Source organism: Melospiza georgiana, chromosome 6, assembly GCF_028018845.1.
Source record: "Melospiza georgiana isolate bMelGeo1 chromosome 6, bMelGeo1.pri, whole genome shotgun sequence".
NCBI lineage: Eukaryota > Metazoa > Chordata > Aves > Passeriformes > Passerellidae > Melospiza > Melospiza georgiana.
The window spans coordinates 57,260,492-57,277,587 of NC_080435.1; the positions used below are offsets into that span (position 1 = coordinate 57,260,492).

The 17,096-nt window shown below is 45.0% G+C and overlaps 1 protein-coding gene across 1 annotated transcript in view; it reads right to left on the minus strand.

Moving 5' to 3' along the window:
- The window catches only part of SYNE2 (spectrin repeat containing nuclear envelope protein 2), a 159,234-nt gene that overhangs the window by 22,480 nt on the left and 119,658 nt on the right, over positions 1-17,096 (minus strand). The window contains exons 97-100 of the mRNA XM_058025942.1: positions 16,908-17,033; positions 14,833-14,988; positions 11,032-11,190; positions 9,920-10,086 (exon numbers count right to left, since the gene is read on the minus strand). Coding sequence (XP_057881925.1) covers positions 9,920-10,086; positions 11,032-11,190; positions 14,833-14,988; positions 16,908-17,033 — 608 coding nt within the window. The remainder of the gene's footprint in view (positions 1-9,919; positions 10,087-11,031; positions 11,191-14,832; positions 14,989-16,907; positions 17,034-17,096) is intronic.

The following is a 17,096-nucleotide window of genomic DNA, read 5'->3' on the forward strand; positions in this document are numbered from 1 at the left end:
AAGAAGAACACAGTCCTACACTGAAGCTCCTGGCAAGTATTTAGCAACTTTGCACTCTCCAAAAGTAAAATTAGTATTGTCTGACTGATGTAAGCCTGCAAGCCAGCCTGAAGGATCTGGCCCAAGTCCATGGTCCACCTTGTTCCTGCCTTGCACCCACAAAGCTGCTGACTCTGATGCAAAGCACCTGCCTCTGCCCCTTTACACAGACTCTATCTTCCACTGCTGCAGCTGACTGAGAGGAAACCAGGGGATGACAAAAGAATATAGCTGCTCTTGCTTTTCTTAACAAGCATTTTTTCAGAACTCTGGTCCCAAGTTCAGCCCTGTATGCAGACAGCATCTGCCTCCCAAGCAAACAGCTGCTGTATGAATCTTGATGCTTTTGATTTTGCTTAATATAAGTACTACTTACTTATATTAAGTAATACTCAATGAACATGTCGTTGCTCCATTTTCTTGTGCTGTCATGGGCTGGCAGTTATTTTACCCAGGAGAACTTCTTCCTCTGCCCTGTTCCCATCAGTTATTTTGGCTGGTTACAACACTCAGCAGGGCCAGTGACTCCCAAGGCATGTGGCCCTCCAGAGGCAGGTGATTCAGGAACCCTTTTCCCTGGAGAGACGGACAATACAGGCTCTGTGCTGAGCACAGGATGGAAGTGTCTGAGCTAAACATCTACACTGTAGCATTATTAACTCTGCATGACTTCAGGCCAGTCAGGAGGAAAGCATCTCTGCCCTGTCCCTGACTGTATTCTGTGGCAATTCACCTCCTGCATGTCCTGTGGTGCTTCCTACAGCTGCTCTGGAGACAGGCACATGTAGGGACCATCTGATGGCACAGCTGACCTGCTGAGACCACAGCTTACTGTGCTGCTCAGATCATCTCTGCCTCCCTGGGCTCCCTTCTCTGCCTCTATCCACCTGCTTCCCATCCCTAAGCTGAATTACAGAAAAATTCACAGGGTGCTGAACATCTCTCTTCAGTCTGTCTATCGTGGATAGATGAACACAGCCAAGGAAGTCCAAAGCAAAACCAAAGGATATTAGACTATAAATAAATGTATTTATGACTGAAAGTACATTTGATATATTTAAAAAGGAACAGTTTTAGAATCTAAGTGTGGCTTTTGGCACCACCACTCCAGTATTATTTTGGCTTAGAAATCACTCTGATTTTCAAGTTATGAATGTCACCATGAGGATCTTTATCTCCTAGTGTTACCAGAAGCAACAGTCTCAAAGACAGCATCATTGTGGAACTGAGGGCTTGTATTTACTTTCTAGCAATTGCCACTAGAAACACCATTGTAATTAAGTAATTTAATCTGTTATTTATTCTCGATAGAATTTGGCATTTGCCAGTCATTTAAACACCTTTAATGCTTAAAGCCATTCATCTCAAACTTGAGCTAAGCAGCCAAAGAAGACAAAAACCTCAGAGAAGTTCACACCAGTGCAGTGCATAAATGGGAAGGCAGCCTTGTCCAGGCATTCACATTGGCTGACCTGCTCCTGTCAGCAGACACAGAGCCCAAGGAAAAGGGCAGGGGTCTAAACTGAAACAAGAGGTAAAGGAATGAAAAACATGAGCATCCTCAGCTTGCACAAAAGTCACAGGCAACTGCCATTTGCCTGGCTACAGCTCAAAGAAAAGAGTGAAACAGATTAATTAATTACATAAATCAACAAAAGTCTTCATTTGCAACCACCATTCTCAGATGCATATCTGCACCCTGAAAATACTCTTACAAATCACCTGATCTTTGCATGAAAGAAACTTCATGAACTCTTTTGAGATGTATGCTGACCATTTCTGGGGAAACACAGCCCTTCTGGAAGCTGGGTGGGAGTGCACAGTGCAAGCCTCCAAGCCTGGGGGCAAAAGCTTCCTGCCAGATCCAGGTACCAATCACCCAACACAGTGAATTAACAGCACTAAAAGTTCAAGTGCAGCAAAGAAAACCAGCTTCTTGCTGAGGGTGGAAGGTGCCACCATTGTTGATTGAATTCTTTCTCTACGAAGTGTGAATCTCAAGCTAATTGAGACTGGTCCAACAGGAAAAACTTCCTGTTTACAGGAAAAACTCCTACTTATCCATTGTTCACTTCCCACTGAGAACTCACCTGCCACAATTCCACATGTCTCCAGAAAGAAAAAAAAAAAAAAGGTAACAATACAAAAAAATACAATAGAATTATCACCACTGATCTAAAAAAACCCTGACAAATTCAGATTTGCCTTGTCTTTTGGAATGGGCCAAGCTAAAAAAATCCACCCTGATTAGCACTCAGACACATGCTTAAGTTGCCTGGAATAAGCCAAACAAAGCCAGTTTTAAAATATTTTAATCTTTACACCACAATAGAAGTGGCAGAAAAAAGAACAAAAGTAGGAGATTATAACTACAAGCTGTCTGCAAAAGTGAACAGAAGGACTAACTGACTCGACTCGAGATTGGATTTGGGTCTTAATACCCACAATGAAGTTGCCAATATTGGGTTACAAGGGAAAAGCATTAAAGTGTCTCAGGCAGAATTCATTGCACAGTGTATTTGTAGTAACTACTCAGGAATTACCTAGCAGTAGGAGGAGCTTCCAGGTTGATTGAAATGTATGCACACAAACAAAAAGAATTGCATTAGGACATGCATTTTGTATTGCTTTAGCTGTCAAAGTCCTGCAGGAAAAGGTAGGGGGGAAGCTCAAATAAGGTAAATAGCAGCATTCAAATTTTAGCGTTTGAAAGAACGAAAAACATGCTAACATCTGTCCCAAACTCTCCTTCACAAAGGCAAATGTCACCAGAAACAGCGACTCCGTGCATGTCTTTTGGAGGAGGAGGAGGAGGGGCTGAAATGGCCCTGCCAGCTGACAGGATTGTTTACCAGCGGCCAAGCAATGAGATGCACAGCCCAGGAACCTTTGTTCGGTGACTCGCAGGGGGAACAACCGTGCGGGGGACAAAAGCCGCGCTCTGGAGAGGTGATCGCAAATCTGAGGCCTTTCCATGGAAGGCGAGGCCATTCCTGTTCGGTACCGGGGCCGCGCCAGCAGCCCCGTGCTCCGGGCTGTGTGCGGGCACGGAGAAGCGCAGGAGGCTTTGGGGGGGGGGAAAGGTTCTTGTCAAGGCTCTCCGGCGCCTCGGATGCCAGCCCCAGCCACAGCTGATCGCAAGGCAGGGGCCCGTGAGCACAATTGCTGCTGCTGCCGTGCCGCACTTGCACTCACTGACCCGCTGGCTCAGGGAGCCGCAGCAGCGGGGCACGTCCATCGCACGGCTCCCCCCGCGGCTCCGCCAGACCCCACCGGCACCCGGCACCCTCACGGCACTTACGGTTCGCACGGGAACACCATTCCTCAGCCTGCAAATCCCAAGCTGCAAGGGGGAAACCGTCTGTGCGAGCAGGCAGGCATGGCAGAGGAAACCCCTCCTCCACAGATGCCCTATTTATTCGCCGCTTTAGCATCCCGGCTGTGGGGGGGAGGCTCGCCCGTCCTCCTCCTCCCCGACCCCGAGCTGGGGAGACACCGGAGCTCGCTCTCTCTTTCTCTCTCTCTCCCTCTCTCCTATTTTAACCCTTACGTTTTGCGTTGGGATTTTACCTGGCGAACGGCCGCATCCCTCCTCAGAACAAAACCACTCGGGCTTTATTCTGACACGGGAGAATTGTTAGCACGGGAGGAAGCGCACGCCGGGCGCCTGCCCGCGGCTGGCCACAGAAAGGTTGCGGGTTGGAGCCTCCGGCACCGGGAAAGGTGGATGCGGTGCTCATTTCTTGGGAGAAACGGGGATTATTGGAGCCTCAGACCCGGATGATTTGCAGCAGAGTCAGTCTGAAGCGAGCCCAAAAAAACGAGCACACGTACATCCACGCACAGGCACCACGCACAAAGATGTATCCTTACTTCCCCTGCGTTCTGCTTTCTCGCCTTTACCATTATAGCCCAGGTATTTAAGTACGAATTAAATCTCCCACACACTAACCTGTCCTCTCTTTAACCTTCCAGACCAGGCAGAAGGCCTCCACTGCAAAGAGCCTGTTATGCCAGAAGGCAAAATAACCCCTAATCTTCATTTATGATATCATTCGTTTGTGGAAAAACACACTGTCATGATTTCTGTGTGTTATGACTGCCAGAGATCACGGGGTGGGAAAAAAAAAGGTGGAAGTCGGAGAACCTTGGGTTACAAGTCGCTCCCCACCCAGCCAAGATCAGAAAAAAAATAAAGAAGTTGTGATAATCCCACAAAAAATGCAAAGAATGATTTTGAAATCAAAGGTTTTTCAGTATTCAGGTAATTTTCCACAGACCTGTACTGACTTGCTGATGGCTCACATGGCAGAACACACAGTTCCTGCGAGGACACAGCACACTGTGAGAGGGCTCAGGACATTTGCATAGGTAAACCATGCCCAGTCACCTTCACAGTTTATTGTCCAGAGTGGTTCAAAACCACTCTGAAATGGTTGACCTGAGTAAATGGGGAAATAACCCCCAGCTTTGCAGGCAGACACTGGGAGTGAAGATGGTGTGCAGAAGACAAGGACTCCCCTTGCACTGCCAGCTCCCCCTGCTCCCTGCACACATTGCATAACCAAAATAAGCCCAACCATCATGCCTGAGACAATAATGAATTCTGTCACAGCTTTTACACTGAAGAGAAGTGTAATCCTCAAAGGACAAAGAGAACATGGAAAGAAAGCAAGCACTCTGTGAGTGAGATTTCAACCATCCACATATTTTTGTATACCAAAAAAAACCAAAACTAAGAATGAGATTTTACAGTGCTACTGCCACAAGCCAACACAATTCTGCTGGACATTGCTGCCTTGTTTACCTGGGGAGGCCTCCCTGCAGCATATTTTGCTTCCCTTGCCATGCAATATTGATCTGCAGCAATTTAAAAAGACCTTTGAGCCCAGAGTGCACCCACACTGATTGTGGGCTGCCACAGGGTAGGACAGCACACCAACACATGGTGCCTGGTTGTCTGTCCTGCCAAAGGGTAACCAATGTGGTGGAAAATAAATAGAGACCAGCTGAAGGGTGTGCTGTGAACTCACTTGCACCCCAAACCCATAATCTGGGGCCTGCTGGTGCTGGAGTGACTTTTGGGGCAACCCAGACACAGTGAGGGTGCAAGGGAGGAGAGGGAATTGGCAGCTCCCTGCACTCCCCATAAAGCCTCCCTGGACCCCCAGCACAGCACAAGGTGATGTCACTGGAGAGTTTCAACTGCTTCCCTTTTTTTTTTTTTTTTTTTTTTTTTGCAACCTGAGAAGTTTCAGTCTGTTTGGGAATTTCAGTGCCCCAGGGTATGCAGGAAATGAGCTGAAAACACCTTCAATCTTCCGAGTTCTATTAAGGAAGGTAAGGGCTGACTTGAGTGTGGCAGTTTAAGATTTCTGGACAACTCAATGATGCTGGCAGCTTAAGGATAGCTGCATTTAAAAGAACGAGAAGGCACATTTGACCTTGCTTGCTTCCCTGAATTTTCATGCTTGCTTTAAAGGTCACAGTCATTTGAACCCATTCCTGCTACATACACAAAAACTTTGCTTTCCGCCACAGGGCTGAAAACACGGACTAGACCCAACAAGTAAGAAAACACATCAGTGTGCCTGTAGCCAGAGCAGCTGAGAAACGGCATCTTCTTTTCACAGCATGGCAACAAGTGACAAGAGCTGCAAGATGCCCAGAGCTACAGAAATGCAGCATCAGCTACTGCAGAAACTGGTCTGCAGACCCAAAACTCCTGGAGGCAGCCCCTCATGAAGCTGGTGGCTTTAATGAAGGCTCAAGCAGCACCCAAAGCTTTGCACAGCCCCAGGCAGTGCAGACACCCTCCAGGGACACGGGGTGCTCCTCCAGCCTGACTGCAGGCACCAAGCAAACAGCAATGCACAAGGAAACATTTCCTTTTCACCGGGCTGGGAAGCAAAGTGAGGAGTCAGAATCAGTGCTGGATGGCCCAGGAAAGGGAACATGCCATGCACACAGTTCCTTGCTAGTCCAACAGGGCCTGTTGGTGCTTAGCCCTGGTGTGCTGTCCCAGAGCATATTGAGGATGTAAATCCCACTCCATGAGATTTTGGTTGTCTACCACCCTCAGGCAGCCTGTGCACTCCTCCTCCTACTGCTTCAGTAACAAAAACAAGAGATTTCCTGTGTCCACCTTACAGTCAGCACAACGCTCCCTTCTCCCTGTTAGTATGTTTCTATTCCCCATCGCTCAACAAAGAGCCAGCACAAACCCCCTGTGGTAAGAGTATCTTCTGAGCAGGACAGCATTCATTTGTTCTCTTCTCCTGGCATGCTAATGCCTTGATGGTTACTTTATCCCATGAAAATTAACATTTTGAGACTCTTCCAAGTTGCAGCCAGACGGTGGCTTGGTGCAACACACGAGGCAAAGCTTTTGTCACCACACAGGCTGAGCACAGGCAGATAATGAAAGTGTTAAGTCCTGCAAGTGCAGCCATATGGCAAATCTGAGCTTGTCACCATGAACTAAGAGAATCACTTCAAGGACTAAATGGGGAGCTCACCTAATTTGCCCATCTGTCCCAGGACGTTTATTGGTTTAAAAAGGTGAAATAAGCTATCAGAAGGAATTCTCTGCATTGATTGGCTTCCAGGCTGGTTTGGTTTCATGTTGGTATCACACAGCCATGCACTGCACTGCAGAGAAAACAAAATCCTACACAGGTTGCAGGGACAGCCATGGGGATATCTGCAACCACAGAAGTGAAGCTGGCAATAAATCTCAATTAGATTCCTTTGTGGATACAGGTTATTTTTCACTTTTGAACCACAGGATCAAAAAGTGCCCATTTACAAAACAGATTCCACGCCCAAAAACAAAGAATTGGCCTTGAACACAGCTATTCAATATACATTTTTTCCTCCTACTCAGTGCCTGGCTCTGTAGTTCACCTCCTTCCCAAATCTTGGCCTGCCATGAGGACATACTGAAATTTGGTCCTTGTCCCTGTGATGGTGGGTGGGCCACTGGAAGCCAAGTGCAAGTACAAATAAAGGTGGCAGCTCATTGTGTGTTCAACAGAAATTGTTGGAGTTGTCAAAAAAAGAGCTTCAAGTGGTCATAGATTTGGCACCTGAAACTTCAGAAAATTTTCACTTCAATTTTACTTGCCACAGCTACTAATGTGAAAAGACAGGAGTGAAACCACCTCCTCATTTCATGGATGTGCTGTGAAAATAAGTTCCTACAAGCAACTTTTTTTCAGGAGAAAGACAAGGTTTTCTCTGCATGCCAGTCAAAATTTGTCACTTCTCTCCAGGAGCATTCCCCTACCCTCAAACCCTCCAAGCCCTGTGGCACTCCTTCCCAGAGGCATCTCCTCCATTCCTCTTATTTTCCCCAGGCAATGAAGCAGTGCCCAATAAAAAGGGCTTTGCACGGGTCTGCAGACGTGGCAGCACTTGTGCAGTGCCCCAGTCTCATCTGCAGGGCTGCAGTGGATGCACAGCCCCTGTGCCATTCCCTCCAGCCTCCACACTCTGTGAGAGGATCTCTGGACTATGATGGCTTAATCCAGCAGGGACAACACAATTCTGCCACTATCCTTTGCAGGTATTCTTTCAACACAGCCTCAATACAATTTTTTTTAACAGTTTCTGCAAAAGCAAACCAAGAAGGAAGGGGACAGTCTGTGAGCACAGGGCATCACAACACACACATCACCTCAGGTCCAGCCCAAGGCTCTTTGCTCCTCTCTGCTCTCCCTCAAAGATGCCCAATTTGTGTCACACTGGTGATGGGCTGAGCTGCTGCCTCCCCACCATCACCTGAGCTTGAGAGAGGCTACTCAAAAGCAGGGGAGGAGCCTCATCTTGAGTGCCCCAAAACACACCTCAGTGAGGTGGACACTTCAGTCAACTGATGTCTAATTTAATTCCTTCAGACATCAAATCTCAGTGGCAAGCCAGCACCATAGCAGCAAACTCAAAGCAGAAAGCTGGAAGATTATAGCAGGGCAAAATAAACTCTTAGGAGTGTACTCAGAGTCTGCTTTGAGTGTCTGGCCTGGTGGATACTCATGACTGAGCAGCTGAGAGCCTGCCCCAGCAAGGTGGACTAGGTGAGGGAGGAGAGGTGCTGCAAAACACTGCCATATGCTGAACCTCTCAGTATTAACTCAGAGGGGACCAGCAGAGCCCACAGGGCTGCCTGATAATCTCGGGCCACCAAGGGAGCTGCTTAAAATCACATTTTACCAGGTCCTTCCAGTTCATTACCCTGGTCCTGAGCATCAAAATGATGGAAATCACAAGCAGAAGCTGGCATGTTACAGACATTTTGGAATTAATTACACAGGAACACTCATACAGCATCACACCAATTCCCCAGTAGCTGCAATATCCACTTAGAAACCAGATCCTGGGAGCCTTGTTGATGCTCTAGACAAATCCACAATAATGTACCTCAAAGCACCACTGCACACTTGCCTGAAGGTAAATATTTAAAAGACGTCAAGTAGACAAGTCCTTGTTACAGAGTCCTTGTTACAGAATATCTGGAATAAAATTGCCAGATCTCTCTCTTAATGCCCCATCAGTTCTTTAGCATGTTTTCCTAAAGATTATCAGAAATGTGCCATGCTTACCTCACTTTTAAAACAGTGCATTTTAATCTGCATTTAAAAATTGCTACAATTCGAAACCAAAACACAGCAGAACGAAAAATGATCGCAAAAAAGCTTTAAATGTGACACATTACTATCAGATGAGAACAGAAAAAGGGTTATTACTGAAGCTTGCTTTCCTACACCAGATCAAAACCAGACACCTTGAGACAACCATTGCAAGTCTATCTGCAGTGTCAGATCTTGAGAAGGCAGCCTCTGCTTAACCATTCACAGCTCCTGTGTCACCATTAATTCAGATCTCATTCCTGATTGAGGCCCAGCACACTTAGCACTACATTGTCACAGCAGAACCACCTGCATTATCTGTCCCAAATTTAACTGAGCAACAGAGCTGCTGAGAGCCCAGAGTGGGGATCACAGGCAGAACAAAACCTTGGGAGAGAAGTTGAGACCAATGCCAATTTGGTGTTGGCCTTATTATTTCTGGATTATCAACAAACTCAGCAGGAGGCAAGACCAGCCCAGCATCCTCATCCCAAGCTGTGGCAGAAACTCAGAGATAATAATGAAATGGGATAGTCTCAGTAAGGCTAATACTGAAATGATCATGATGTTCTTAACTCTGCCAACTATAATAAAGATGCTTAATCCATTAAGAGGAGGTTGTTGCCTAGACTGGGCAGGTTTTGGCTTTCATTTCAACTGACAGTATTTTTCACTTCACCATCATACAGAAAATCCTGAATTTAAAAGGAACTCATGGTCTTTCAGTTGTTTTTAAGAGGGAGACTGAGTAAAGAAATAGCACTGGTATTAAATGAAATTTCAAACACTTGTGAATGTAAAAAAGGAACATTATCATATAAATCTGTCTGCAGAGACAGAATAGAGTCTACTCCTAAATTCTGTGCATTCAGACACAGACTGAAAGAGAGGCTTGTGTTAAAATAGGAGGCTCTCCTAAAAAGCCCAAATGAACTACCACGCTGCCTTAAAATTAGGTTGCAATTCAACATATGGAATGGAGAGATCACTTTGACTCTTCCTTTTACAAAGCTCTCATCATTAAAATTTTATTTCATATGAATTCTTACATCCTGCCCTCTACCATTGGATAAATTAAGACATTTGGTGTCATAATACAGCAATAAGTTCTAAAAGAAAAACATTCCTTTCAGCTTAATTCCCAGTAATAAATTCCAACTTAACTGGAAAGTCATGTCACTCTGTTTCTGATGGTCAAGGACACAAACCTCTGACTTTTATCTCACATAAAACATTGAAAATAATTTTCTTACCGTGCTCCAATGACATCAAAGAGGTGCTGCCAGCGATCATTGATTTTGTTCAGTTTATCATCTATTTCTGCAACTCTGCTCTTGTTGCTAGCCTTGATTAGCTGATCACCCATTTGTTTCAAGTGAAGCTTATTTTCACTGAACAGGTTTATTTCTTCCATGCAGTCCTGATAAACATACACAAACATTGCTTTAATTACAGGGCAAAACAAAACAATGATACCAAAAGAAAAATATGTGTTTCTTTTCCCACGTGTATGATGTGAAGTCAGGTTTTGCTGAGGTTTTACATTAGCACGTAGAGCTCTCACTAAAAACAAAAAGAAAACCTCAGTGAAGAAGTTCTCTCACAATCTATGAAAAAATAAGCAGCTTAAAGACTTGCAAGTGCCAGGAGTAAGTATTCCTAAAAATAGCAATCGAATGTTCTAATTTTATCTATTGTTTTCCTGATTTAACATCATTTTTCAATGAAGCTACCTCAAAAGAACCTAAATTTGAGTTTAGGGTGGCTTTATTTTGCTGGCATTCTTACCCAGAGGAGATGTGGGATTAGATACTGAGACATTTTAGCCATGGGGAAGAACAGCAGAACAATAATGGTTGATTTTCTTTAAAATCAAGCTAATACAAAAGTATTAGAATGCACCAACTACCATGAGGGAAGGGGCAGAATTAGGTTTTGTTTTTTGGTTGTTGTAATTTCTTGTTTGCCTGGCATAAGAACTACCCCATCCTTCAACCTTTTCCTTGCCCTCTGCCCTCTCAGTTGTGTGGATGATGGAGGTGCTGAGAGCAGTGAGCTGCTCCCAGGACACCATTTGAGCAGTGCTGGGTGTGCATGTGTGCCCCAAAACCCCAACAGCCCAGACCCGCCAACACAGCTCACACTGAATAAATGCAATAAATGCAGTCCAGTGGCATTTCTGCTCTGCTTTAAGCTCCAAATCTGAGCATCAAGAAGAGCTAATGATAGAAAAGCTCATCTCACAAAACCCTGTGTGTTGGTTTTACATCATGTATCACTTCCAAGAGCAATGAATGCATGAGGAATGGTGCCTCTGTAATGAGTTATCTGGCTGCAATTGAAGAAGAGTGGCATTACTGCTTACCTTCTGCAGTTTGTCTATCATGTCTTCAATGCTAACATCTGCAGTCTGCAACACTTTGCTTTCCATCTGGACCAGCCAGGAGCACAGCTCCTTATTCTTCTCATTGAACACGATCCAGGTGTTGAGCCTGTCCTCGATCTCCTGCTTCCTCAGGGACACCTGTGGAAAAGCACACACCAGAAATTCAAGCAACAGCTTTTTCTGGAAGGAAACCAGCAATTATGAGCCTTCTAATTTCTAGTCTGCATTTGATCTTATTCCATTTTGCAGGAGCAGTTATCAAGTATCCTACTTTCCTTTCCAAAGCCATCAAGCAGATTGTTATTACATCTTATTTTGGATTGCAGGGCAAAAAGTTGACTTGCAAATACCAGATTCTCTCTCTCAGAAGAAAGAAACTGAGTGACAGCTTTATAAATAACGTGCTTATATAATAATTTAAATGTTACTCAGTGAAAACCTGAAAATGTCAAACACAGAAAGAATATAAAATACATAATTACTACATACTGTTTAGTATGGCCCCGTATATAACACAAGAGAAATAACACCTGGGTAAGTTCTTATTTTTCTGCCACTCTAAGAGAAACTTTGCAACTACTGACTGCAATTATTTTATCTCTATAAAAGCCTCCCTGTTTTCTTTCCATTTGCCCAGCAGTAATTGGAGAACTTCCAAAAAATGAGCATCAAGAATCTATCATTTTCATTGAAAACTATGGATTTTTTTCCCCCATCAAAAATACATTTTCCAGAATGGATAAACAAATTGTCTAGATAGAGCAATTAAGGTCTGAGACTGCCTGAAAAAGCTGAATTGTTATCATTGCTCCAATATCTCAGAAATAAGCAGGGTCACACTTCTAACTAGCTAATAGCACCTGTCTCTAGCCTAAGGCTCTTAAATATGTATTTATTTATTAACCTTGATGGATTCCTGTACCAGGATATATGGGACAAAGGAAGTGAGAAATGGTTCAAGCTCTACTGAAGCAAGAGAAACAAGTAACTCCTCATTCTCACCAATAAATTCTGTCTATAAAGATTGTGCATAATATTTTGCTTGTCTTGGCTGTAAATGGCCACACTAAATGTCTCCCCATGGCAGGAAACACTCCCTTCTTCACATCCCACATGCACTTTATACAGCATATGACTCCTCAAAATTCTATTATTGATTCTTCTAGACTAATATCTAACACTCTTTTGTAGCCCAGAGTGAAGTTTAAATGTGTAGTGTGGAAGCAAGGCCAGCTCCATGTAACACCAGGACCAAAACAGAAGGCACCAAGCCATCTCTGACCACATTGCTTTTGTCCCCTAAATTCTGACTTGTTTTCCAGGAGGGGATGGAGAGCTGAAAGGGATTTCTGAATCCTTCATGACAATCTGAGCAAAAACATGAGGATGAAAGGACTGTCTTGGGACACAGGGAAACAATCTCCCACGTTCTCCATAGGAAAAAGTCTGGAGGTGCAGGGACCTCAAAAACTTTCTAAGAGTGTCTCTGCTCTGAGATGATCCCATGTACCCTCAACCTCAGAGGTTTGGAGGGTGAGCCCTTCATCCTTCCTTACCACTTGCAGCATCTCCCATGTATGGAGATGAGTTTTCTTGGTCAGTGGAAGAACAGACTCTGCTTGTCAGCAAAACAAGCTCTAAATGCTCGTGTGATTCTGACTCCATGTTTGCCTGCTCAGAATGGGACAAGGCAGGATTTTAACAGCAAGAAGCAGATTTAGCTGGCCAAGCAATACAGGCTGAGAGTAAAAAACAGGAACAACCCAAAAAATCCCAGACAAGCTTCTAGGAACATGAACCCTTCAAACCATTGCTTTGAGCCCTTTCTCCTCTGCCCAGCTGCCCTGGTACCACCCCCATTTTGCACCCACTGTGTGAGCATTCTGTGCATTCCAAAGGGAAGCTAAAACAACATCCCCAGAGATGCTGGCTGGGATGAATGGTAAATCTCTGACCTACATGCACCTTGCAAGGGCAGCTCTGTAAATGCTAATCCCTTGAGTGCATCTGCTCCCTCTGCCTGTCTGCCCCTGCCCAGTTGAGCACAGGCATCTGGCTGCCCCAGGGCTGTGACAGCTGCAGCTCTTTCACCTCCCTGCATTTATTCTGCACACTTTGCTCCACACAATGCATCTTGACCCTACTTTGTTAGCCAAAATGAAGCAGTCATGCCAACAGCAGAGCTGATCAAGTCTGCTCTCCAAGCCTGTGTCCAGCACTGAGCACCACTGTGGGCTCTCCTGAGGCTCATTAGGGCTGTGCAAACATTCAGAATCTCCCTCCCTACAGCACTCAAGAGATTCCTCTCGCTACAGATTTTGTGTGCCTAACACAGTTACATTACTGTCACCTCTTTCCTGCCTCCAAGACAGACTGAACTCAGCGTTGCTCCCTCAGGAAATTAAAATGGAAATTTTGAATAAAATCTGATCTTAAATTACTGCAGGAAATTACTACTTGGATAGACTGCAGTGGAGCACATATAAAAAAATTTAATTTTCAGGGCTATTCAACACAGTGGGGACAGCAGGCTTCAGTAGCTCACAAAAAGAATGAAAAACAACGAAGTTCTCTCATTTATAGGCTTAACTGCAGATTTCCACTAGGAAAATGGTTCAGGCATTTTAATTTAAAAAATAATGGCTTGTATTTCTCAGAAGGGGAGAGGATGTCTCTGGAATTATTTTCAGAGTTCAGAAAAAATAACAGAGAAAACACTGGTTGTATAACAGCCATCCAGTTTAAGAAATTAAATTCTTCTTTCTCACAGCAATGCAAAAAAAAATTAATTATTCCAATCAAGCTAAATAACTATTTCATCACAACACAGTTTGTGAAATAAGCACAGCTGTTCATTACTCTGGCAACATCCCCACCAAGATTGCTTGACCTTTGCCTGTGGAAAGGTTAGAAACAAAATACTAACTGGCTTCAGTACTTCTTCACAAACTGTAAAATAAAAGCTATTTACTCGTCAAGTAAAGGGATGCAAGAATTTGGTTTGCTGGTGTGTAGAGTACCCCAGAGTGACTTAAGACCCTGAAGTATTTTACCTCTTCCAATCCTGTTAACAGGACAAAGTAAACACACATTCAAACTGCAGAATAACCTAATGAAGCGAGTCCATGTGACCTTGCTGTAAGTGTTCCCCAGCAATTTTACGAACACTAAATTAAGTGCAACACAGCAACAAGCCACAAATAATGCAAATGTTTCACAGCATTTTCCTGCTACAAAGAAGACAAGTCAGTTCTCAATGTGTTCAAGCCCTATGAGTTAGTATTTAAACACATTTAAGTTTCCTTTCTGCTGGCATTTTGTTTCAACTTCCCTCTTCCTTTCCTTGCTCCGTGCCCTCAGGCAATTCCTGTGCTTATCCCTCCCTGGCTTTGGCAGCCAGGAACAAAGGCACCTATTCCAGCAAACAGCTGCATCTGGCTCTGTGCAGGCAGAGCCTTACACAGGGTTACACAGCCACTTCTTACAAAGGGTTTGCAACTAAACCCTGGGCAGGATTTTGTTGTCCAGAACACAAAGGGTGAACTCCACCCGGGCTGGCTGTGGGGGAGCAACCCCATTCCCAGCCAGAAGTGCCAGAGGGGCCGAGCCCAGGAGAAACCCCAGTCCTGTCCCAGGAGAAACCCCAGTCCTGTCCCAAGAGAAACCCCAGTCCTGTCCCAAGAGAAACCCCAGCCCTGCCCCGGGAGAAACCCCAGCCCTGCCCCAGCGAAACCCCAGCCCTGCCTCAGGGAAACCAGCCCGGAGGAGGTGAACACTCACCCGCAGGCAGAGCTCTTCCCACTGCCTGTGCAAATGCTCCACTTGCTCCTTGAGCACCATCATGTCCTCGGTGAGGATGAGGTGTGCCAGCTCCGCCTTCATGGCCTGCAGCTCCTTCATGTCGTGGGCCCAGTCTGCCAGCGACTGCTCCAGCTCCTGCATGGAAATGCACCCGCACAAGCCTTGGCACTAAGCTCCTCGGCTTTCCAAACCTGCTGCCTAATCCCTGCCTGGCCTGTGGGGGAGGAGAGCAGGGAATGTGCCGCCGCCTGTGCCGGGGCTGGGCTGGCCAGGATCCCCAGGAGATCACTGGAACCCCACTGGAAGCCACTGGAAGTCACTGGAGCCCATGGCAGTGCCCCACTGACCCACCGGTACCATCCCTGCATCCCAAATTGCTGGGACAGCCTGGCCCCAGCAGCTCCCCATGCTCCAGGGCAGCATCTGGGCTCTCACACCCAGGTCAGCACATGCCTGCTTCTTCAGGGTTTCCTTTATTCCTGTTATAATTGCTTTGGACAAGTTGCTTTCTACCTGTATTTGCTCCAATTTCAGGTTATTTTTCTAAACACACAAAAAGATTAAATCAGTTGCCTTCTCTAATGAATGATGTCATAGGCACTTCCTCAGATTTGTGAGGAATGTGGAGCTTTTAAACTGCTTGTTCACAGAAAACAGGCTCTCTTTTCTGCTTTGCTCCCCCAACTCTCCTTTCTCTTTATTATAAGTTACATATTTTCCTTAACACTGTTAAAATTGTCACCTAAAAGGCAGAGGTACCACTGCCTGCAGCTGGGTAATATGACAGTCTACACACACAAGGTCCTAGGTCCCATTTTGCAAAAAAGCTGCTGGGAAGGGTCACTAGCTCATCCAACAACAACAAAAATAACCTCTTAGAGAGAATCCAGTTTGTCTCATTTTGAAGGGGAAAAAAACTGTGAGTGTTTGTGTCAGAAGTGTGCTGGGTCTAAACCCTGTGAGGATTTTCCCAGGTCTTGGACCCAGCTTCAACACTAGAGGAAAATACCAAACAAACCTGATTCTAAAATTTACCTGAGATCACACTACTCCTATAGATGTGCACACTTGCATTTATGTCTCCTAACAAGGGGCAAATCCAGAGAAATTACAGAGCTAACTATGGAGTTTCATGGGACTTTGCTAGGCTTATAGAAGGTCCAGGGCTGAAAGAAAAATAGCTTTATTCCAGATAGAAATGCAAAGCAGGAAGAGCATGCCATGCCATTTTAGTCCTTTATTGTACTACAACACCTACTAGCAGCACTTGCACTGGCACTGCCTGACCCTGCTGCCTCTGCAGCTGAATTTCTCTTGCTGGGATAAGAGGCAGAAGCTGTGTGCTTCCATCTCACAGATAAGTCAGGGCTACAGCAAGGCTGCTGCTGTGGGAAAGACAGCCAGCACTCATAAAGAAGATTTCAGACAGCTGATAATGAGTTCAAAGCCTTGGCTTGTTAATAAGCTTATTTGTTCCCACTACATAGGTCAACAATTCACTTCATAAAAGGATGATGAAAGACTGACCACTCCAGACAAATGTCTCCTATTCCTTGGAAATGTTTTTCTTGCCATTTAATTTTCATGGTGCACTATGGGCTGCAAGGAATTTTGCCACTCCCTTACTCTTAATTTTCCTTCTCTTTAATTATTCCCAGATCCTGCAGGTATGTATGGTGCTTTGCAGAATTACAAGGTCTCTTGCCTAAGGAGCTCCATGTGCAAAATGGATTGGGAAACAAAAAGGGAGGTTCAGTCATGAGACAGGAGCCAATTGAGCTGAGAGAAGGGAGCTTTTTCCCTTTTGTTTGAGAAACTACTTATTTTATAAATTCAGACTGTAAAGGGAGCAGAAGCAGGAAAAGAAATTCCAAACACTACTACTACTACTCAATCTTCTTGATCAGCTGGACTTTGGAGATGGGCAGCAATCAGGATGGTATAAAGAGAAATTCAGTGTCACTGAAGAGCAGGTAAGAAAGAAAACTGATTTTACAGGGATGAGGTGCTGTGCAAAGACTACATCAATTTAAATACAATATAGCTGTTCATACCTTAATATGTTCCTTAGCTTTGTGGAGCTCTTCATGTTCAACAGGGAGTGGATCTTTCACTTTCTCCTTTAGCTCTTGCAGCCTGCTTTCCAGTTCCTTGGTTTGCTTTTCAAAGCGGTCACAAGTCTGCCCAGGGAGAACCAAAGAAATATAAAAGGTGAGGATATTTTATCAAAACATATGAACCAC